The sequence below is a fragment of the Mytilus galloprovincialis genome, chromosome 10, assembly GCF_965363235.1.
Source record: "Mytilus galloprovincialis chromosome 10, xbMytGall1.hap1.1, whole genome shotgun sequence".
NCBI classification, from domain to species: domain Eukaryota; kingdom Metazoa; phylum Mollusca; class Bivalvia; order Mytilida; family Mytilidae; genus Mytilus; species Mytilus galloprovincialis.
The window spans coordinates 16,465,981-16,490,373 of NC_134847.1; the positions used below are offsets into that span (position 1 = coordinate 16,465,981).

At 31.8% G+C, this 24,393-nt stretch overlaps 1 protein-coding gene across 2 annotated transcripts in view; it reads right to left on the reverse strand.

Annotated features, from left to right (window-relative positions):
- Positions 1 to 24,393, reverse strand: part of LOC143049929 (zinc finger C3H1 domain-containing protein-like) — a 69,177-nt gene that overhangs the window by 38,948 nt on the left and 5,836 nt on the right. For both annotated transcript variants that reach the window (XR_012970366.1, XM_076223708.1), the window contains exons 5-22: positions 24,177 to 24,371; positions 22,620 to 23,006; positions 21,969 to 22,181; positions 20,913 to 20,999; positions 20,020 to 20,181; positions 17,464 to 17,732; positions 16,687 to 16,861; positions 14,825 to 15,001; positions 13,183 to 13,644; positions 12,447 to 12,539; positions 12,013 to 12,125; positions 11,203 to 11,334; positions 10,238 to 10,359; positions 6,996 to 7,097; positions 6,033 to 6,143; positions 5,194 to 5,374; positions 3,567 to 3,753; positions 994 to 1,179 (exon numbers count right to left, since the gene is read on the reverse strand). Coding sequence is in view for 1 of the 2 variants with exons in the window: in XM_076223708.1 (XP_076079823.1) it covers positions 994 to 1,179; positions 3,567 to 3,753; positions 5,194 to 5,374; positions 6,033 to 6,143; positions 6,996 to 7,097; positions 10,238 to 10,359; positions 11,203 to 11,334; positions 12,013 to 12,125; positions 12,447 to 12,539; positions 13,183 to 13,644; positions 14,825 to 15,001; positions 16,687 to 16,861; positions 17,464 to 17,732; positions 20,020 to 20,181; positions 20,913 to 20,999; positions 21,969 to 22,181; positions 22,620 to 23,006; positions 24,177 to 24,371 (3,354 nt within the window). In the remaining variant the exon portion in view is untranslated. The remainder of the gene's footprint in view (positions 1 to 993; positions 1,180 to 3,566; positions 3,754 to 5,193; positions 5,375 to 6,032; positions 6,144 to 6,995; positions 7,098 to 10,237; positions 10,360 to 11,202; positions 11,335 to 12,012; positions 12,126 to 12,446; positions 12,540 to 13,182; positions 13,645 to 14,824; positions 15,002 to 16,686; positions 16,862 to 17,463; positions 17,733 to 20,019; positions 20,182 to 20,912; positions 21,000 to 21,968; positions 22,182 to 22,619; positions 23,007 to 24,176; positions 24,372 to 24,393) is intronic.

Here is a 24,393-nt window from a genome sequence, read left to right on the forward strand (position 1 = left end):
TGCCATGCGATTGGTCAGTGATAAACTTATCGACCTTGACAATATAGAATGGTATACAGAACTTTTTAATGACAGATCCAACACACGAAATGGGAACAAGCTTCGGACATTTCGTATGTATAAAGACTCTGTGAAAACTGAAACATACGTTAAATTAAACATTTCTAGAATGGAAAGACGAACTATGGCCCTCTGCCGCTCGCAATTGAAGTAGGGAGATACTCCAGGCCGCCTATGCCTACAGAAGAACGATTATGTGTATTGTGTGATTCTAGAGCCATTGAAGATGGAAAACATTTCCTACTGGAATGTCCTTTGTATAGTGATCTAAGATATGACTTATTTTACGAATGTTCTAAGCACAGTACGAATTTTGACAATATGAACATTAATGACAAATTTCTAAGTATTATGAATGGCACTGAAATCCAGCATTAATTTTGTAAAAGTCTACACAAATTTTTTATCCGTAGAAAATTATTTTTATAATGATCCAACTTCTTTTCTTTTTTATGCCTAATTTAGACAAATATAAGGGTTTTACATTTTTAAAAGTTTATATTCTATAAATAGTTAAATTTTTATTTTATTTATTAGACAATGTGATTAATAAACTGATATTCAATTATAAATGGAAATGAGAATTTTTATCATTTTTTGTGAAATGAGTATATTATGTTTTATATAACTAATTATTAGAGATTCAAGCTCAGGATTATTTATTTGTTGAAAAGACGTATATTTATTTTAATATTTTATTTTTACGCTATTTTAATCTGTAAATATGCATTTGCTATAACATATAGTGTCTCGTAAGTCAGTTTTTGGCTGGATATTGGTTGTTTTATTATGTATGTATATTGTGTATGAATTATTTTTATTGCAATCAATATGTGACACTTTAATAAACAAATTATTTATTTATTTATTCAATGAGTAAAACATATTCAATGCTTACCTGGAGAATGATTAATTTTCATATTTAATGCTTACCTGGAGAAATTTATGAGCAGTTTTCAGTTTTCCAGACCAAACATGTAATGAGGTTTTATATAAGATGGTTTCCAGAAGGTCATGTGACATCTCCTCTGGTTGTAGAGACTCTTGGGATTGCAGGAAGCTCAAAATCATATCACAGATAGTTTGTTTATCTACTATAGAACTGGAAGCATTCATATACTGCAAAAAAAAACAAATGGTGACTTACACTTGGCAAAACATCTACTAAGTATGAGAGTTTTCTGTCTAAAAGTCTCAAGGTGTCAATATTACAATACTCATTAAAATTATCAAAATCTCTTACTTCCTATAACAATTGTTAAAAACATCAACTGTATATGACCAACAAACCATGATGGGTAAGAATCAAATAAGATACAAGAGTTATCTGTCATATAGTCTCAGAGATCTCATAACTCCTGTAAAAATTTAATGAACTCAAATGTTCAATAAAACAAATTGTTACAGAAACAATGATTAGTATTGTGGTAAATCAGTACTAGTGATATGTTTCTGTTATTGTCTGTTGCACTTGAATGAGACACATAGATTATGTTATAGTCTACATGACACTTTAAAGTGCTATTTCTAATTCCAATGCTATAAGTCATTAAATATTAATTCTGTGTATTCTAAGTAAAAGAAGGACATCAAATATCCGACTAAATATGAGAGCTATAAATAGTCTCTTCAGAATAGTGTTAGCAACATCAATAGGAAGTTTAAAGGACCTTGACTGGCTATACAGCCCTTGCACGGTCAGTGTGTTAGCAATGTATACAAACAGATACCATATTCCCTCCGAGCAGAATCTGTTTACCCTTCCAGAGCACCTAAGATCACCCTATCAACTGGTTACCCGTCCTAGAGAATGTATGTACCAGTGCAAGGATCCTAAGTTTTCCATGGTGTTCATGTTGCTCAGTCTTAAGTTATGTTGTGTTTTGTTTACTGTTTGTTTTGTTGGTCTCTTTACTTTTATAACCATGGCATTGTCAGTTTATTCTGGACTAAGAGTTTGAATGTACCTTTGGTATTTTGCGTCCGTTGCGCAGAGGGAAAATGAATCGATAATTTCAAACACAGTATGCTATTCTTCTATAGTTAACAAAGGGATTAAAATTTATCCTCAAATGATGGAGACACCATTTAACAGATTATTTTCACAGGGTGTAAATTTCCACAGGTAGAACAAAATGACTAAATTAAAAGTGTACATGCAAAGGTATTGATAAAAGTTTTTAATCCACCAAAATATTTGTATACCCAGGGCTCACGCTACCAGGCGACTTGGGCGAAGAAGTCGCCCTCCCGACCGTCACTTCGCTTTCCCTGACCCCCAAAAGCGAAAACAAGTCGCCCTGTTCTTGACGATAGTCGCTTTCAGTCGCTTCCGTCATCGGACATTTTCAATTTTTACCAAGTTGATGAAACATCAATTTTTTACTGATAATTAAAGAAATTCAGACATAAACTATTCATTATCTTTAGAAAAGAGGTTGAAGCATTGTCTTCGCAGTGTGTATCAGGTTATTTGATAAAAATACAACTTTTTATCACTTCGTGCATTTTCACAAATTCCGGTGCTTGTTCCTCGAAAACGTAAATCAACCTAAATTTCGGCGGCAAAATAAGTTGGTTACTTCATTTAAACGTGATAAAAGTTGCCTCCAGTTAATGTTTAATCCATTTATTGCATTAAAACCGTCATGTTCCTTTCTAAATAACTTGTCAAACATCGTTTATTTTTGTAAATTTTCTTGCATTCGTCCGCCATTGACCGATTTCTAAACTACGGATCTGAACCGGACCAGCTATGACCGAAATCCGTACTTTTACAATAATTACTACGGACGCACGCATGGAACAGCTGACAGAAGAATATTGATCCCAAAGGGGGAAATTACGCATCCCACACGCACTAAGAGACTTTTGGTTACATCTAATTGATTGGTTTATATAATTCCCTATATTTTTTATGAATGTTTCAAACTATTGATTAAAGTTGCTTAACTCTGAGACTATTATACTAATATCAATATATTATGGCCCAGCTTAATAACTTTTATATTTTTTTATGAGAAACACTCAATTTCATACACAAGATAATTTTTAATTAAATTGTAATTGATATAATTTCTTTACATTTTTTAAAATATTTTTTTTTTTTTTAGTGCTAGATATTTAGTTGGTAGTTTCTCACAAGAACCTTAGTAAAACTTAAACAACTTTTAATTTCAAATGTTACTTTAATTGTAATTTTTTACTCATATGAATTGAACAACATAAAAAGAACATTATTTACATATGGCCCTTTATACTATTGTAAAATCCAAACATTGTAGCGCACCCGCGCGAATGAGCACTTCTCTTTCAAATCTTACCACTTCTCCCTATCAGTTTCAAAAAGAGAAGTCACTTCTCCCTATAATTCTGAAGTAGTGTGAGCCCTGATACCTAAAAATAATGAAATTTTAAACCCGAGAAAATAACCTTCTATACAGTATAAGATTAGGATAGGCACATAAACCTAGCTTTTTTTGAAAGCTACTATTGTCTGAACCTACCTGCCACCAGATGTCATAATGCTGAGCATACTGTAAAGCTGTAGCACAAAGATCCACCAAGTCTGAACTCTCCTTGTGTCGACTATATAACTTTAAATAATGTTTCCACAAATCACAACTACATTTATTTTCCTCTAATCCTCGTGCCAGAACATTTAGTGCATTGTCTAGATTAGCTTTCTCTTGGCTAAAATCAAAGAAAAAGACCTTGTTAAATATTTGTTCATTTTATTTTAATATAAGACTTGCCTTATCTTCATACATGTCAACCTCAGAAAATGAAAATACAGGTGATGACCTGCATTGAAGTAGTAAATCTCAGGTCATAACATGTACAAACTTTTTGCAGCTGAATTTAAGTATTTAGGGGACATTTTTATATTTTAAATTAAAGTTTCCAAAACATATTCATATGGTAAAGTATTTACTGAAATTATTTAAAATTTTATTTTTTCATAAGTCACTTAACAGGGTGTAATATCTTACGAAAAAATGAACTCAATGATTGTATCAATCAATGAACAAGTTTTACGTAGATACAAAACATGTTTAACACCGCCACAATTTTACGCCTGTCCAAAGTCCAGAGCCTCTGGCCTTTGTTAGTCTTGTATGTTTTTTAATTTTAGTTTATTTATATGTTTTGGATTTAGCGTGACGTCCATTTTTACTGAACTAGTAATCAATTTTTTTCGGGGCCAGCTGAGGACCACCTCCAGTTGCAGAATTTTCTCGCTGGGTTGAACACCCATTGGTGGCTCTCAGCTGTTGTCTGCTCTTTGGTCAGGTTGTTGTCTCTTTGACATATTCACCATTTACATTCTCAATTTTACATTAACATGTAAATATATTTGGAATTACATTGACAATGTGGGTGATAATCTGATGATAAAAATGAGCCTAACAACTGGTTACCTGTCCTAGAGAATGTATGTACCAGTACAATGATCCTGTAAAGTTACGTGCTTCTCTTAAGTTTATTTATCACCAATGAACGACATTTAATCAAGTACCTGATGAAATGCCACGTTTAGGTGAATCATGTCTTCTTTTTTTATCAGCAATACTTATATTTTCAACAAACCACTTAAAACCAATGCAACATACCGGTATACAAAAAACATAATTTACTAAGAAAGAAAAGATGGAGGTTCTTAAAACTTAACATTGACTACCAAAAACAATAAAAATAAGCAAATAGAAATAAACGTATTGAATAATCTGGACATTTCATGTGCATATGTTGAACAGTTTCAAGATATTATCCTCTATTTGTGATTGCTCAAACAAGTTATCTTAATATTTTGTTTTAATCTTAAATATCAGTAATAAATACTGTTAATTCAGAAATAATTGGGATGTTTTTATAAATATTGCGAAAAATGTGATACAGGTTATAATCACAATAATTTAAACTCGCATTTTGTTGAAATTTTTTAAATCTATAAAACTGGCTTTTTCTCAATATTGCCAAAATAAAAATTGCATTTCGTCTAAAAGACAAGATCGCAATAATAAATGCACACATTTTTTTCCCCGAATTTACAGTAACATAATTCTATATTTCTTAATTTCTATATTTGATTTCCATCAACTATTTTAATACTTTATATCCAAGCCAACCTACCTCTGTGGATCATGTAATTTTTTGTAAGCTAGTTTAAGCCATAGTTCTTCATCTTCTGGAGAGTCTAAGACTGACGATTCTAAGTCCTGTATGTTAGCTGTATCTGATAGGACAAAGTATCTCATGTCTTGGTCACTTATCACATTGTCCAGGTCCTGGAAATTCAGTGGCTTCTTCCATTCTGAAATTGTATTATTTTCATTTATAATCACAAAGGCTATGACTTCTAGAATTATAAAATCACTAATTTGAAAAAATGCATAAAATCAAGGTAATTTTACTTAATAGAAATAACATCTGTTTAATGTTTATTAACAAGTGTAGCAATACATAAGGGCTGATCCAGAAGTGAACCCATAATACAGAAATTTCCATTTTACTTATAATTCTTACAAAGTTCTAAGGATAATGCACTTATTAAATTAATTTCATTGCTCCCCGCCTCCCTTTTTGACAAATTTTGGAACAGCACTAATTAATTTTCTTGTGCCTCTCTACAGCCTTCTGTGATTAAATTATTTCTAGTTATTAGTAGCAGATTTAAATTAATTTGGATGATTTTTCCTCCAATTCATAAAGAATAGAATTAAACAAATTACACTCCCACAACAAAAATAGTACTAAAATTCTGTTATTTACGTAAAGGAGGTTCCAGAATAAAACACATTTGGGGATAGGAAGCCCTTTTTTTTTACCATAAAATAAAAAAATTCATTGTACTTAAAAAATTCTCATAAAATTGTTATAAAAATGCACACACTCATATTGAATTAAATAAAGCGTCTCCCATCCCCATTCAATAAATTTTGGAACAGCCCTTACTGTAACCATTAACGTACCTAGTTTATCCACTTCCAAGCCTTTATGTATAAAATCTGGCTTGTTTGCTACAGAATCTTTCTGGGCAGGTTTCCATTTCCTTTGCTTGAAAAACATCATATGAGGTTTTACTGAAAATAGCCAAATTATCAGAAATGTAGAAGTAATCATTTCACGAATTTTAATATCTTCACGACCTAAAATTAATTTTAAAATAACAAATATGTAAATAAAATAAATTTCCAACACATTTTTCTTGTATAGAACATCTTAATTAGGCCATATATTAATGAATTCTTTGTAATTTATTGGAAAAAAATGGCAGTCAAACTATTTGAAATGTGTACTTAAAAGTCATATGAATGAAATGAGCATCTTGTTTTTACAATGTATTATAATATACAGATTTTTTTTTGATAGTCCGTCCGAAGGAGACGATAAATGGCTGACCTGTGTTGAGAGAGAGCCATATCTCTTGCACGTTAAAGACATTCTTGTAGATTTTGAAAAAGAGAAGGCTAATGCCGCTACAAGGCAGCACTCGCACCCCCAAAGTGGAAAGGGATTAATATAAGTTGCAAAACTTGTTTCCCAATCCACTATAATTAAATATGTTTAAACTAAAATAAGCAACTACCATAGAATCATGGAGTATGAAATATATGTGAGAGAATAGACATGCAAAATAAAATATTGAATTTGCCATGTTCAATTTTTTACTTTAAACTTGAATAAATTTGAGTTTGCTTGCCTGTTTAGTGAATCGTCAACTTTACATTAGCAATTGTAAATATAGAAACAATCTGTAAAGACAAGTTTTCAGCCATCCATTTTTTACCCTGAAACTTGATTTTAATAGACAGTAAAGAAAGGTTCAATTAATTTCTTGTTTCACAACATACTAGCAAATTAAACGTCACAGTTTGGAGAACAGTCAAAAATATATGGAATTTTCCATTCAAACAAATACATATTGTACTTACTATGTGCCCCTTTTTCATTTACTTGACTGGCCATTAATACATATAACCTGTCCATAGTGAACATTCCTTCATACTGTTTCCTAACCTGTGTTACGTAACGACCTGTAAAAATAATAACTTATTATAGTATTTATAAGTATTTATAACATGTTTTTAGGAAAAATTTCTAGAACACCAAACTCTTGGTGAAATTATTGTAAACACTATTCCTTCTTTCAATAGAATGTTTAGGATTCAAACTCAAAACCCCTATATGAACAGGCTAGTGATACAGTTGTCAAACTAAAATTATTAACATCTGCACTACAAACCCTTTCTTGAATATGGTCTATTCTGAATAGAATGTCTCATAGGACTAGAAAATTGTGTCATGTTGTTTTAATCAAAGCGCTGTAAGCGCTGAAGGCAGTTATCGAAAACCAAGGCAACCGTAATTATGAAAACTGTTGCAATGTTGCCTCAACATTAAACATTCATATATAGTACATTCATGTTTGTCTAATGATTTATTTATTAAGGCAAATAATTTATATGTTATCAAGGTTTCAAAAGCAATGCATATATCAATGTATATTTTTTATGGTGAGTCTGCAGTGGTACAAGTTCCCAATGATTGCAGTTGTTCTACTTGGTAGTTAACCTTGGTTTTATTTGACTGCTAGAAGTTCAATTTGACTTAGTATGAACATGTAATAGTATGAATGGACTGGTTTCCCTGGAAAGAAAACTGAGTTTGTGTTCTATAGTACAAAAGTTATGAGACACGAATCAGACAAATGTTCACTACAACAGGGATCAAAGGTGAGGTCTGACTGACTTGCCCATAGTAAATGTAAATGATTTGTTATTTTGTCCCATACATATGAATATATATAATTTAGGGGTGGGGATCTCAACGGTTTTTAAGTTCTCAAACAGGAGGGGTAGGGTGACCCAAGGGACTCCCCCTATATTTCATTTAATTAGTTATATTGATCCATACATGAATATATATTGTTTTGGTGTGGGGATCTCGACCGTTTCCAAGTTCTCAAACAGGAGGGTTGGGATGACCACAGGGACTTCCCTATATTTCATTTAATTTGTTATATTGTCCCATACATGAGTATATATGGTTTAGGGGTAAGGATCTTGACCATTTCCAAGTTCTCAAACAGGAGGGTGAACAGTGACCTCAGGGACTCCCCCTATCTTTCATCTGATTTGTTATATTGTCCCATACATGAATATATATGGTTTAGGGATGGGGATCTCGACCATTTTTAAATTCTAAAACAGGAGGGTGGGTGACCCCTAGCAACTCTTCCTATATTTCATTTGATTTTTCATATTGTCACAAACATGAATATATATGGTTAAGGGGTGTGGATCTTGACCGTTTCCAAGTTCTCAAACAGGAGGGGGTGGGGTACTCCAGGGATTCCCCCTATATTTCATTTTTTATTTATCATATTGTCCTATACTTGAATATATGCAGGGGCGGATTCAGACGGGGGAGGATTGCGGGCTTGCACCCCCCTTAAATTTGCAAAGTATGGGTTGTTCTCAGCTTAATAAAGAATATTCCGATAATTTTACCTCAATTTTTTTTAACCTCGCTCTGCTCGGCGAAAATTTACGTTTGCGCCCCTCCTAACCTAAAACCCTGGATCTGTCCCTCATATGGTTTAGGGGTGGGGAGCTCGACCGTTTCCAAGTTATCAAACAGGAGGGGGTAAAGTGGCCCAAAAATGCCACCTATATATCATATGATTTACTTACATTAAGGTATATATAATATAGTTGCATTATTTGTGAAAATAAAGAATGAAATTTTCAGCTACTTTAATTGAACCTTCAAAATTGAGAAAAAACAAATAACCCCTCGAAATTGCAGTAATATGTTTACACTTTAAAAGCATCTCACATGCATTATCATCATTTATCATTTATAAAGAAAATTTAGACTGTGATCATGAACATGTATATTGTTAGATATACTGTTCCCAGCTGTCACGTTGTATTGGATTTTTAAATTAAAATTTGTCAAAAAGTAATTTTGAATTTCTGAATAAAATATTTTTCTGCTTTTTCTTTCTTTTACATATATCTTTCGGTGTACAAGAATAGTGTTTATATTCATTTACCATGCATAGATGTATTTTTTCACCTGCTTGGATTTATTTTGTAAATGATCGCCAAACCCGGAATTACCCTTATCCGCTTCCGGAATCGGATCCGATTTTGTAAAATTTTGTCTTCACGGCCGCCATTGTTATGTGTTTACAATGTTGTTTTTGTCAATCAGATACGATTTTACTCGAATTTATACAATATTTGTCGGCGATTTTCTGTATAAAGCTAGCGGTTGAACAAAATGAACATCGCCGTCATGAATAATAATGATAAAAATAAGTTTTTAGCTCGTTTAATTGGAGACTTTGGTGAACATGGTGAAAAGGTTTGCAAAGTAATTTCTTATTTTCTTTCAAATGTAAGGTGACTACGTCGGGCGTAGCTTGAAACCAACTATCCTAGACGAAATTCCACTTGCAAAAGTGGAAGGTCGCGGACCTCTGACCACCGCTAATTTGCACACCTACCTCCAAATTGAAAAGCTACGAAAATTTCTTTTTCTAATTTGAAATTGCCGCCAACAGCATGAACAGTTGAACTTATTATATAATAGACAACTGACGTAGTTGTACTACGTATTGATGACAAACAATATTCCTACGACTTTTGTCATTTGGGAAATCTAAACTACTTGTCTTAAGAGATTTTTGGCGATTAAATATTTCATACAATTGTTCTTTGACATCTTAGTTAAAAGCACAAGTCATAATGAACTACACAAGAATTCTTAATAAGCACTACTTCCTATGTGTAACTTTAAAACTTTTGGATAAATCGACGATCATTTAAGGTTTTTCTGGTCATTTTTTTTGTAAATCCAGAATAAAAAGTATTAAAAAAGTGTTCAATTAGTTATATATAACATAGTAGCAGGCTAGATAATAACAATGGCAAGTATTTCAGGATTTATTGGGTAGAACACAAATCTAGGGTGCTCGCATAATGCAGCTTAACTGCATAAAAACTTATATAACAAGCACTTTCAATATTTCTATGAGCAAAATTGTTTCTGTAATTCCTCGTGCTTTTAAACAAGATTCGACCATTCTTTTTTTTTTAATGAACTGTGTATGGATTAAATTGTTGCATATCTCCTGTTAAATCTAAACATCTTTAAAATATCTTACCAATTTCTGCCTGATAATGGATAGGGTTTGTATCTTTATCTATATCTGCTACAGACGGACAATAAGATATAATGTCTTGTAATATTTCATCTTGTGACATCTGATAGTTGGACTGATGCTGTCTGAAATAAAGATAATACTTTCCAATGTAACATGTTTTTTTAATCATTTTTTACAATGTTCATTTTTTTAAGCATTTATTATTGTGATTTTTGGAGAAAGAATAAACTCTGACTAAGTCAATAAAGTGTAAAATGTAGGTCAGGGTAACTCTCTATTCATATAACACTCAAGTTCACCACTCGTTCATGGATTTATCCAAGAATAATAATTGTAGATAAATTAATATATGAGATCTGAACTCAAATGTTAACCTTGAAAACAGCATGAAATGTTGATTAAAAATTAAAGAATTTTATCATTTTATCAATAATACATGGGTGATGGGTATCAGAGCAACTTTTCACACTATAATGCACTATAATTCTCAATTACAATTGTCTGGGTGGCGGGTGCTGACAAAAACTGCCTTCTAACCCCCCCCCCCCCCCTCAACATTTTTTTCTGGAATAGCCCTAAGGCAAATGAAAACTAGAATTTTAGAAACACTGTGTGTTATTGAAACTAAAATTGTGTGATTGACACACATTTCTTACGCTACAATACAACTTTAATATAGCACTTGAATGAGACACAAATATCATGGAGGTAAATATTATGCCACTTTAAAGGTGCAGCAACAAATATCACAGACCAGCTGTCACAGACACAAATATTTTGCCACTTTAAAATTCCAGGTAAATATATCACAGAGTCAAATATTATGCCAATTGTAAAGTGCAATCACAAGAAAGATTTCGGTCACAATCAGAATGAAGTGATAACTGGTACAAAACCTACATGTTTTCCCAGGGCACAACTAATTGCAAATTATACCTTAAAGGTAAAATGTATATAACACCTACCCAGCACAGTCCTCATCGTGACATGTACCCAGTATATCAAATCTACACAACATTTTCTTTGGATTAATCTTATTGGCTACTGTTGGTGAGGATAGAGACATCTTCTCTTTGATCCTATAGTAGGGACTGAACCTAAAACATACACCACTCCTAAATCATGGTCATAAATCATTACATAATATACTTAAAATTAACTTGACTTGTGGAATCCATATGAATTAAATGTGCAATGTTTGTGAGCCTGCATTCTTACATATTTGATTCATATGTTTTCTTGGGTACAAATTCCCATGGAAGTAGGAAACATTGTATGTTCATGGTTTTGCCAAATTTTGAAGATTGTTTTCTAAATATGATATATCACTGTCATTTGTATAAAGTGCCATGACATAAATAGAAGGATAGTATAGCACCTGAATGAGACACATTGTTCACCAACAGATACATATGCCACTTTATAAGTGCATTAAAGCTGACAAAATAAATATATATTCTTGTAAACTTTTAAACTAATCTTAAAATAGCCAATTTCCTGTATCTTTAAACTTGTAAATATGAATTCTGACATTTTGTCTCTGATTGATAGTTTTCATTGACATCTCCTTATTTTAATACAAACATTACATATTTTTATTTTAAAAATTGACTCAAAAAGGTAAAAATTTATAAAGTTTGTCCTACTCTTTTGTTGGTTTAAGGCTCTCTCAACAGCATTGATGCAATTAAACTTTACTGAAACAAAAATTGTTTGAAGAGAAAACAATTTTTTTTTTCTTAGATTCTGCATTTTGAATGTTACTAGTTACATACCTGTACGACTTAAAGTGTAGTAAGGGACTACTGTATTTTAACTTTGGACTAGAGGATGACGAATGGGTGGATTTCATTCTAGATAAAATATGATGTTCTGTGAAAGACGAAATCTGCAATAAAGTCACATGGTCAACTTTGTATGATGCTGTACATAATTCTCTGTAGCTTACTATGTAGTGAATAGAGTATTACAAGAAGTTTGGGATTGAAAATATGATTGAAGAAAAAAAATATATTGAACTATACATCTCTTTTTGATATGTTTTACTGGTTTGCTGACTTTTTGGCCTATATCACATGTGAATATTTTCATCATGTTCATACTTGTTTATATTGAATTAAAATTGTAAGACAAGATGCCGTTATTAAATGATAAGTTCAAAGATTTTAATTGGAATTAAATAAAAAGATAAAGTTACAAAAATGCCTACTTGATTGTACTGTGGAACCAGTAAGGGATGACTAGAGGGTGATGATAAATCAGGAAGATCAACATTACTTAGGAACTTCTCTACATTTTCAATCTGAAAATAAAGATAAAGCACAAATCTATATATTCTACCAAAAATAAAACTAGATTCTATAGACAATTTATTATAAACACAAAATTAACTTACTATTCTGAAATAATACCATAAACATGATAAACATGTGAAAACCATGTGAAACTTTCTCAACATACAATCTATTTGGATTAAACATTTCCTTGTCCACCCACAGTGTGCATCCAGCCATGTCCACTCAAGATATTTGTCTTTCCTACATAGAATTATTGAATGAAACTGCTTATCTTGTTATATATATATATACATTTCCTGTTTATGTCCTGATATCATTTTTTTTAATGCAAGGATACATTCTCACCAATATGAACTGAGGAGCCTGTAATTCAGTTGTTGTCATTTTTGTATGCGTTACATATATTTGTTTTCATTCATTTTCTATATATAAATTAGGGCGTTAGTTTTCTCATTTGAATTGTTTTCATTATCATTTCAGGGCCTTTTAAGCTGACTATGCGGTATGGGCGTTATTCATTTTTGAAGGCTGTACAGTGACCTATAGTTGTTAATTTCTGTGTAATTTTGGTATCTTGTGAAGAATTGTCTCATTGGCAATCATACCACATCTTCTTTTTTTTTTTTATATCATCTATATATTACATACCTGCAATGTTTTTAACTTCCTAAGTTGTAAAACCCCTAATTGATTGATATTTTCTGGACTAGATTTTGGTGTAATATCTCCAGCACCTTTACACTGATTGTCAGCCAGTGTCTTATTTAACACAGAAACATTATTAGCACCACTGTTTTCTATATTAGGTTTATTGCTTGGATTTATTTCCCTGAGAGAAAGGCGCCGCTTATTTGGTCGTATCACAATATCATCTGGAACATTAGAATCCAGTTCGATTTTCTCAAGTCTTGGAATCTTAGCTTTATTTTTCACTGGTGATCTACTTTCCTTTATCAATTGATCACGTTTTGCTTGTAAATCTTTAAGATCCTGAATTTTTTTACTATAGTCATCAGCCATTTTTTTTAAACGTTCTTTTTCTTTCACTAATGAATCTTTGTTAGATTTTTCGGACCTAGAGTTTATATTTTCTTTTCCTTTTGCTGCATTCTGAAAAGTTAAACACAAAATATGGATACACAAAATTAATATGACAGAGCTTGACAAGGAAAAGTAAATCCAATTCATATAAATGAACTAAAATTAAAAAAAAACCAAACATACAAGACTAACAAAGGACAAAGGCTCCTGACTTAGGACAGACGCAGAGATTCAAATTTTTACAATAATTGTGAGGTCAACCGTCATTTTAAATGCATCTTGGCTATTAACTGTTGATGTGTTACACACTTTATTAATTAGTATCCAGGCACAAATCTTCAGTTGGAAGTTTGGATTGAAAGTGCGAAAAAGAAGATAGTCTAGAGAGTGAAATAAACAAGTTATTTCACAACAAGATATAGTTCAGTGAGATTATCTGATTTATCACAATGGGAAACTTATACAAAAATCACCATCATCTATGTAATAAATTTCCATAACTGATAACATTTAGCACCTACATTTAAAATGTAATATCAAATCAAGAATTGGAATTTAAGGATGTACTTAGGTGAGGTAAGGTAAAAATTAAGAAATTAAGAAACTAAAATTGATACTATAAGCTGGTAGAGCATCAATTAAGGATAAAGATAAGCTAAAAATATTGATAGGTCATGGAACTCCTTTTCGAGATATTTGAAATTTAAAATATGGCGGGAAAAGGCTGACTCGGACCTTTACATTATATTTGCATTGGTATTATTTGGGTCTCAAAACAAAAGAAAGAAAATCAAGAATCTTCTAAAATTTTGGTAAATGATTTTTCATGAGCTATAAAGGTGGTACCTAACACTACAGGGAGATAACTCTGTAAAGTCTAAACGTTTTAATTACGTTGTGTTGTAAAAGGAGTATTAAGCTTCTCAATGATCAAAATTGGTGTTTGTCAAATTGCTATATAACCAGTGTAATTTTTCTGACAAAACGGTTGGTTCAAAATTTTTAAAATTTTTATATTTTTGTCAAAGGGTTAAAGTAAATACTTTGTCAAAATTTTATGAAAATTAAACGAGCCAAATTAATTTCAGTGAAAGTGTTGGGTACCACCTTAAGTCTTGTTTGAAAAAATAAATGGGTGTTATGGTGCAAAATATTTTACATTGTATTGTATGGAAAAACACCAAGGAGTCCCAACATTTGACACAAATTCCAAAACCTCACCTAAGCACATCCTTAAAGGTCCACTAACCTCATTTACAACTGTAACAGAAAGATCAGCCACTCGGTTTTTGCCACCTGCTTTAGCCACTACTGACCGTGGCTTGTAAGATACTCCATACACCCTTTGACCCATTGCCAATAATAGTTTTTCTTTCTCTTTGAAAATTGTCATCTTTTTCTGAACCTGTTCTTTAAACTGCCTTGCCTGTAAAAACGTAAAAAATGTGTTCATCATAGGATATCATATACTTCTTGAAAGTGTATATATATTAAAACATCTAGTAGTAGTATGTATATCTTGAAGAAATTAAATGCAAATTTACAAAAAATCTTTCATTTCTTATTTTTTTCTCTCACTTTTCTTACATAATCATCCATTGACAATTAAATGGTAAATAACCGAGTTTTGATGGTATTTCTAAGTAATGTTAGTGAATTTCTGCTTGCACAGACCACAAATTATACTTAGAGTCTAGTGGTACTCTGTCTGAAGACAAAACAAGAATAACTAGAATAAATAGACCTCACAGTGATTTTCAGTTTTGTAAGAAATAATTTGTTCTATTAATTTTTCATCCAAAGTATTATCTTATCATGGTTCAAGAGCAAGTACCAGTTGTTGGCATGACACGGGTTATGTTCTTCTCATATATGTTATGATGGTATGATACTAAACCCCTAACGGGAAGGATTGTGCCTGATGTTCATATGATGAAATCATAATCTTTCAGTCAGTTTAATTGAAGTCTGGAGCTGGCATGTCAGTTAACTGCTAGTAGTCTGTTGTTATTTATGTATTATTGTCATTTTGTTTATTTTCTTTGGTTACATCTTCTGACATCAGACTCGGACTTCTCTTGAACTGAATTTTAATGTGCGTATTGTTATGCGTTTACTTTTCTACATTGGCTAGAGGTATAGGGGGAGGGTTGAGATCTCACAAACATGTTTAACCCCGCCGCATTTTTGCGCCTGTCCCAAGTCAGGAGCCTCTGGCCTTTGTTAGTCTTGTATTATTTTAATTTTAGTTTCTTGTGTACAATTTGGAAATTAGTATGGCGTTCATTATCACTGAACTAGTATATATTTGTTTAGGGGCCAGTTGAAGGACGCCTCCGGGTGCGGGAATTTCTCGCTACATTGAAGACCTGTTGGTGACCTTCTGCTGTTGTTTTTTTCTATGGTCGGGTTGTTGTCTCTTTGGCACATTCCCCATTTCCATTCTCAATTTTACCATTGTGGTTTCAAATTTCTTTAATAAGGAACCATTTTCACGAGTTGAGGAAAATTAATATTTTTATTTTGAGCTTTCATCAAACTTTATCTAAATTAAAAGTATATGATTTATGTAACACTTAAATGTGTATCCAACATTTATCATGTACGTAAATAACATTATTACATTGGTTGCGATGAATAACATTGATTTCCCAGTTAAATAAAAACCGATAATTTCACATGTGAAATAAACGTGGTTATTTCACTCTCTGACAACATACAACAATAGGCGTTGTCAAGACGTCGATAACGGCGGATCAAAACAAATTGTGAATGCGTTGAAAAAAGATATAGTCCCTTACATGTTTTACATTAATTTCTTTAAAAAAGCTGTTTGCCAATGTTATAAAAAGAATAACTGATTAAAGAATTCAAATATCGAAAAATATTCAACTCGTGACCATACAACACTGATAATTAACTCATGCGCTACGCGCATTCATGAATTAATGTGTTGTTGGTCACTCGTTGAATATTTTTCTCTATTTGAATTCTTCAATCAGTTATTCTATAAAGAATTAGTATCTTGTCAAATCAAGTATCTCTTCATAATTAATACACAACTGAACTGAAATATTTTTTCAATAAATGAAACTATAAATAAACACTTACCTGTTTTCTATTCTTTTCAAAATGTTCTTTAAAGAAAGTCAACAAGTTATCAGCTTTAGATAATTGCTCTTTCAACATATCTACTTTCTCCTGAGACTGTTTCATATGTTTCTGGAATTTAGCTGTATTACCCAACAATATTTTAAATTGGCCTTGCTCTTTTATGATTTCAGATCTAAAAAGAAAAGTTTAATATTAAAAATAAAACGGACATTGTACTGGATAATATGGGATGTGTGTGTTTCAATTTATGACAAAAAATACTTCCAGTAGCATGATAAAACCAGCGTCAAGATACCATGCTTTGATTGCTTTTAGCAATATTTTTTCTAGGAATTCAGGTTAACAATTACAAAGGTATGTGGATTTTCTTTCTTTTTTTTTTTTTTTTTTTTTTACATTAATAGGTATTGGAAGATTACTTTTTTGTTCTTGTCCATATTGTAAATAAAAACTTTTGATGAACCTAAACATATTTGTGAAGTTTTTACCATTTCGGAACTATAGAATATCTTTTCATATTGTAAATATAGTTATATTTTTTATCCAATTGAAATGTGATATTTTCCTTTGAATTCCTCTACATAACATACAACAGTAATATGAAAATAAATAAATATAGGGTTTATATGCCTATGATACTGCTATGTACTTTTCCCAGTTTCCATTGTCAACTTGCAGCAATTGGCAAACAAACTTTGAATAACAACTGTCACAAAATATACTACTGAAAAAAACATTTCGGATAAAACTACCACAATTATATTTGTTTCCTACCTCTGTTTAACAATATCATCTTCAAACTGTTTAATGATGGTTTTCTCCGATTGCATAGGATCAACAAATTGTAAGTCTCTACTGACTGGTTTAGGACTCAGTTTCTTGGTTGCCTTTGGATCAACATTTTTCTGAATTTCTTTGCCGACTGTTTTTGGGACTATTTTTTTCTGAATTTGTCTGGCGGCTGGCTTTGGAATGATCTTTTTCTGAATTTCTTCAGTAACTGACTTTGGATCTACCGGCCTTTTATTATCCAACTCCTGGAGCTGTAATACAGAACACTAAATTTATTCAAATAATAACTATATCAGCTGCAGTAACCTACTAAAGTTATTCAAATAATAACTATATCAGCTGCAGTAACATACTATAAGTTATTCAAATAATAACTATATCAGCTGCAGTAACATACTATAAATTATTCAAATAATAACTATATCAGCTGCAGTAACATACTATAAGTTATTCAAATAATAACTATATCAGCTGCAGTAACATACTATAAGTTATTCAAATAATAACTATATCAGCTGCAGTAACATACTATAAGTTATTCAAATAATAACTATATCAGCTGCAGTAACATACTATAAATTATTCAAATAATAACTATATCAGCTGCAGTAACCTACTAAAGTTATTCAAATAATAACTATATCAGCTGCAGTAACATACTATAAATTATTCAAATAATAACTATATCAGCTGCAGTAACATACTATAAGTTATTCAAATAATAACTATATCAGCTGCAGTAACATACTATAAATTAATAACTATATCAGCTGCAGTAACATACTATAAGTTATTCAAATAATAACTATATCAGCTGCAGTAACATACTATAAATTATTCAAATAATAACTATATCAGCTGCAGTAACCTACTAAAGTTATTCAAATAATAACTATATCAGCTGCAGTAACATACTATAAGTTATTCAAATAATAACTATATCAGCTGCAGTAACATACTATAAGTTATTCAAATAATAACTATATCAGCTGCAGTAACCTACTAAAGTTATTCAAATAATAACTATACCAGCTGCAGTAACATACTATAAGTTATTCAAATAATAACTATATCAGCTGCAGTAACCTACTAAAGTTATTCAAATAATAACTATATCAGCTGCAGTAACATACTATACAATTACTGTCTTTTGATGAGGTAAATGTGTGGTTTTATTGACTTTTGAAAAACTGATATTCACTATGGCCAACGGCCGAAGTGAATATCAGTTTTTCAAAAGTCAATTAAACCACATATTTACCGAAACAAAAGACAGTAAATGTTTTATTCCATATTCCGAGAGAAATGAATGTAATGGAAAATATTTAGCAAAACCAATTGTACATCAAACGTTTTTTACCAAAATTATACACGTAAAAGCACGCGACGTTTTGCGCGGTGAATATCCTTTTCCGCAGGTGAATATGCTTATTTATTCAAAATCCCATTCATATAGAAAAACCTACTAAAATTTTATCAATATGGAATAATATAAGTTATTCAAATAATAACTATATCAGCTGCAGTAACCTACTAAAGTTATTCAAATAATAACTATACCAGCTGCAGTAACATACTATAAGTTATTCAAATAATAACTATATCAGCTGCAGTAACCTACTAAAGTTATTCAAATAATAACTATATCAGCTGCAGTAACATACTATAAGTTATTCAAATAATAACTATATCAGCTGCAGTAACCTACTAAAGTTATTCAAATAATAACTATATCAGCTGCAGTAACATACTATAAGTTATTCAAATAATAACTATATCAGCTGCAGTAACATACTATAAGTTATTCAAATAATAACTATATCAGCTGCAGTAACATACTATAAGTTATTCAAATAATAACTATACCAGCTGCAGTAACATACTATAAGTTATTCAAATAATAACTATACCAGCTGCAGTAACATACTATAAGTTATTCAAATAATAACTATATCAGCTGCAGTAACCTACTAAAGTTATTCAAAACATGATATAATAGGGTTGTTCTGTTAAGGCCTCAGAAGGCACACCAAAATCTCATCTATAGGTGGGTTTTTTTTATACTCTGAAAACGTAATAGAAATTCTTAAATTCCTCTGTAGATGATTATCCCATTTTTTAAAGTGCCTTCCTTGCGTGAAATGTATGTTTTAATAGCAGCCCTAATAGAATTTAAAACTAAGTATTCAACGAATAAAACAGAAACAAACAATCAGAAAAGGGTGCATTATAATCCAGATGTGTATTTAATATGGAATACTGCTGGGCATACATCAATTCACTGAAATTTAGTCATTAACTAGATGCATTTATTTATACCCCATCCTTTTAACATTTAAAATTCTATATTACTCTGAATAATCCACTTCCCTTTCAAAATGTATAACAGCTATCTATCATCCTTTCATTCAATACCAAATCCATCAAATAAATACTAGCAAAATGAGTGAGGCAACACTATTTGCGGCTATCCCTGCCATTATGCCATAGTATCCCTGCCCCTATGGCAGAGGCAGAAAAATCAGGACCCAAAATTACCTCAGAGTTTCTTCTTGCTTCCTTGAGAAATGAATCTAACCCTCCAATAAAATCACTGGCCTGAAATTGTGGTTTTTGTAGTGGCTGCAGAGGAGAGGCATCTATCTTCTGACCTAGACCTACAAAAGATGCTTCATACGGGTCTTGTCCTGGTTCATAAGCCTAAAGCATAAAATAACACAAATGTCATCTGATATCATCCATAATAGCTTTGAAGACCATGCAATTAACAGTTATTATAGAATAATAAAACTAAAACTTGAGGAACTGCAACAGATCATTTCATGTAGATCAGTGTTGCTGCTCTAATCCTGGTATCTATGGTGAGTTTATCTACATTACTCTAGCAATAAAGGAAAGAAACCATTTTCTCCAATTGAAGTAAGACATCAACATAAAAGAATAAGATTTTCTAATTAGATTTATTATCTTAGTATCAGTATTGAGAGTCCTTACTCAAATTTGAGAAAAAAACACTGAATAAAATTATCTGACTTTGGAAATGACATGACTTAGTACATGAAGTACTTTGCCTTTGTAATTATTTTTTGCTCATTGTAGAAGGCAGTATGATGACCTATAGTTGCTTACATCCATGCATTTAGTCTCTGGTGGATAATTGTCTCATTGGCAAACATACAATATCTATTTATTTAATATATTTTGGCCATATCCCATTTTGTTTCTAATCAAGACAAGAATGGGGTTTTTTGATTATGTGATGACTTGACCGTTTTATAGGGATTATTTGATTACCAGACAAAAAATTTCAAGATCATTTGATTATTTGATAATTTAGGACTGGTTTTTTCATTATTTGATTATTAATTTATGATTACTTGGACACCCGGGCCTCAAGAATGACAATAAAATAAATAAACCCTCGATTGTACCTCCAGTTCTTCCTCCTCCTCATCTTCATCCTCTTCACTAGTGGTATCTTCATTAGGGTTGATAATGATGGGTTTATGTATTGGTACCTGTTTAGATAAAATAGGAAATATAATGCAAATTTTTAAGTGCGATTTTATAAGTATTTTAAATTGAAGACTCATGAAATGTATATTAAAAGAATAGTAACCCTGTTTACAAAAAAAATCATATCAGTTAAATTGATTGATAGTAACACTGAATTGTTTATGACTTAAGAGGCATTTCTAATTTCATCATGTGATAATTTATGCAAAGTGCCGGATATTAACCCTTTCCTCCATTGATATTTTATTTGTACATACTTGATTCGCATAGGATTTTTTCAATAAAAAAAAAAATCATCAGGTTTAAAGTATCAATGCATTGCGAAAAGGAATATTTCATTAATGAAATTCCAGTCAGATGTTCTCTTGAATATCCTTTTTATATTAGATACAAATTTTATTAGGTCTGATACAGATTTTTTGCAGTTAAGAAGTTTCAACTGAGGCACTACACAGGCGTCAAAAGGAGTCATTATGGAGGAAAATAAGATCACATAAATATTGAATGTTCATGCAGTAAAACCATGTTCAACAAGGACAGCATATAACATGTATAATTACGCTAATAATACTTTCAAAATATTAAGCTTGCTTAAATTTAAATAAATGAAAAACTCTACCAATTACGTATAATAAATCTTTAAAACAAAAAATGAGCACATTAAGGTGGTACCTAACACTACAGGGAGATAACTTTGTAATATCAGCTAAACGTTTTAATTACATTGCCTTGTGAAGGCAATATAAAGCTTCTCAATGATCAAAATTAGTGTTTGTCAAACTGCTATATAACCAGTGTAATTTTTCTAATAAAATGCTTGGTTCAAATTTTTTGAATTTTTTATATTTTTGTTAAAGGGTCAAAGTAAATACTTTGTCAAAATTTTAAGAAAATTAAACGAGCCAAATTAATTTTAGTCAAAGTGTTGGGTACCACCTTAATGTCCGTTCTTTCCCTTTTCTCCAACTGACCTTTATCCTTGTTATCTCAACTGTTCTTGGTTTGACAGCATCACTTGGAAGGGGTGACTGTACTCTTGGACTAGGTGACTGTACTCTAGGGCTTGGTGACTGTACTCTAGGGCTTGGTGACTGTACTCTAGGGCTTGGTGACTGTACTTGAGAACTTGGTGATTGGACACATGGTGTTGATGGAGAAGACCTTCCTGAAGTTGCACCTAATGACTGTGAAAAACAAAATAAAAAAATCACAGGTTGGCACATTTTGCATCATCATTCTTTAACTTTTGCAAAAATGAATTTCAACTCTTATTATGACACAATATTTTATTATTTGTTGTTTTTTTTTTTGCCACAAAGGTAAAGTATTTACTCATAGTAAAAGAAAAGAATAACTCCAGGTTATTTTAATAAAACTTTTCAATTTCCTAGAACCAAAAAGTTGTATATTTTTCCATGCAGATACTATATTCTACAAGTTTGACCTTTGGCGACTGAATGCACGTTTGTCCCCCCGTTTACATAACTCCCTATATACAAATCCCTACTAAAGTTAAATTCTTGTGGCTTTGAGCTTTAAAAATTATGATATGCCATCAACTTTATCTAAAATTATGTACTGGACGCGGCACCAAAACATAATGTTCTACTATGGTCACTTACATCTTCATTCATTGCTCTAACCATCATTATTTTCCTGTTTGCCAAGGACTGTAATAGCTTGGCCCGTAACAGTGCTTCCTCATCATCATCCACTTCATCTTCTTCCTCAGGTGGGGGTGGGGGGATTGGAAGCCCTGGTGGTGGGGGTGGGGGTAGTAGTAAATAAGGCTCTGGTGGCAGCGGTGGGAATTCTTCTAATGGCAGTGGTGGAGGTTCCTCTGGTGGGGGTGGTGGTGGCCAGTCTGATGGTAAAGGTGGCGGAAGTGGGGGTGGTTGGGGTTCCACAGGCATCAGAGGCATGGTCTCCAGGAATGGAATCTGTCTGTTGTGGTCCATCCAGCCATATGCTTGAAAGGAGGGATCTGGTATATAATCAGGATAATATCCCTGAAAATGAATATAAATAATATTTTACAGTTATTGACATAGTTTAAGAACAGATCATTTTATTTGACCAGAAGTAATTATTTTTAACAGATCTTTCAAATTATTGATACTAAAATACAGCTGTCTTTAATAAGCTGGTCATAGATTTTTTTTTAGAGATTGCATGTTTATCAGGTGTTGGAGTGTTAACTTTTTATTTGTTATTGTTATGTTACTGTATTCAAACCATTGTCATCTGCAAATTTACTTCAAAGGAGAAGGTCCGGTAAGACCCCTTTTTGGCCCCAAAATATAGCAGTTTTACAAAATTGTTAAAATGTAAACTTTTAGTTATTTATTGTACAGTAGAATGCTTCTGCTACATAAATATGGGCTGTTTTTGACAATACAATGCACATATATCGGGTATTAGCACCATTAAGTCATGCTAAATTACTAAAATCTTCACAATTCTAGCATTTCAGTTAAATTTTAGACGGTTTTCGTGTGAAACTAACGTGGCCGCATTCGTGTTCATCCTTAATATTAAAATGTAAGGTGTATTTTATGATAATACATTACATATATACAGATTGAGGATGAACACGGATGCGGCCACTTTCATTTTTGACAAAAACCATCTGAAAAGTGACATTTTTCGGCATATTTGGTAGATTTTTCATATTTGAGCTTGAATCGGGTCGTTTTTAATGACTAAATCAGTTAAAATCTTTCACATAAACTAATTGATTCAAATGAAATAGACACTTAAGTGTTTAAAAAGTGGTCACAATCTTTCGTCAGATGAATCTGAAATTTGAGGCCAAAATCGGCCCTTACCGGACCTACTCCTTTCTACATTTACAGAGAAAATAACACTAATTAAAAGTGGTGCAATAAATTCTTTTATTTTGGTTCATTTATATGTTACAGTTTCCAAGTTTTGAGTGACGTCCATTTTTGCCCTCCAGTATACATTTTTATATGGGGCCAGCTGAAGACACCTTTGGGTATGGGTTTTTCTCCTTGTGTTAAAGACACATTGGTGACCTTCAGTTGTTGTCTACTCAGTCATGTCTTTTGGCTGGTTGTTGTCTCTTTGACACATTCCCCATAAATTTCCATTCTCAATATTATTGACAGATAAAAAATTCTTAACTAATGTTTTTTTCTTATAAAGTGGGTACATACCGGCATCATTAGAGACTGCTGTGGAAAATTGAAGAATTCTTGGTCCATCTGTAAATCTTCCATACCTTGTCCAATATCTAATGGAGAGTCTGGGTTACTGTCTATATCCATTTCTACTGGTTCATAATTATCTTGTAAGACAGGAGGCACAACCTGTCCTTCACTGTTGTCAACTCTCTTTCTCTTGGTAGACTCCTTTGAAGAAAAAAAAATTGGA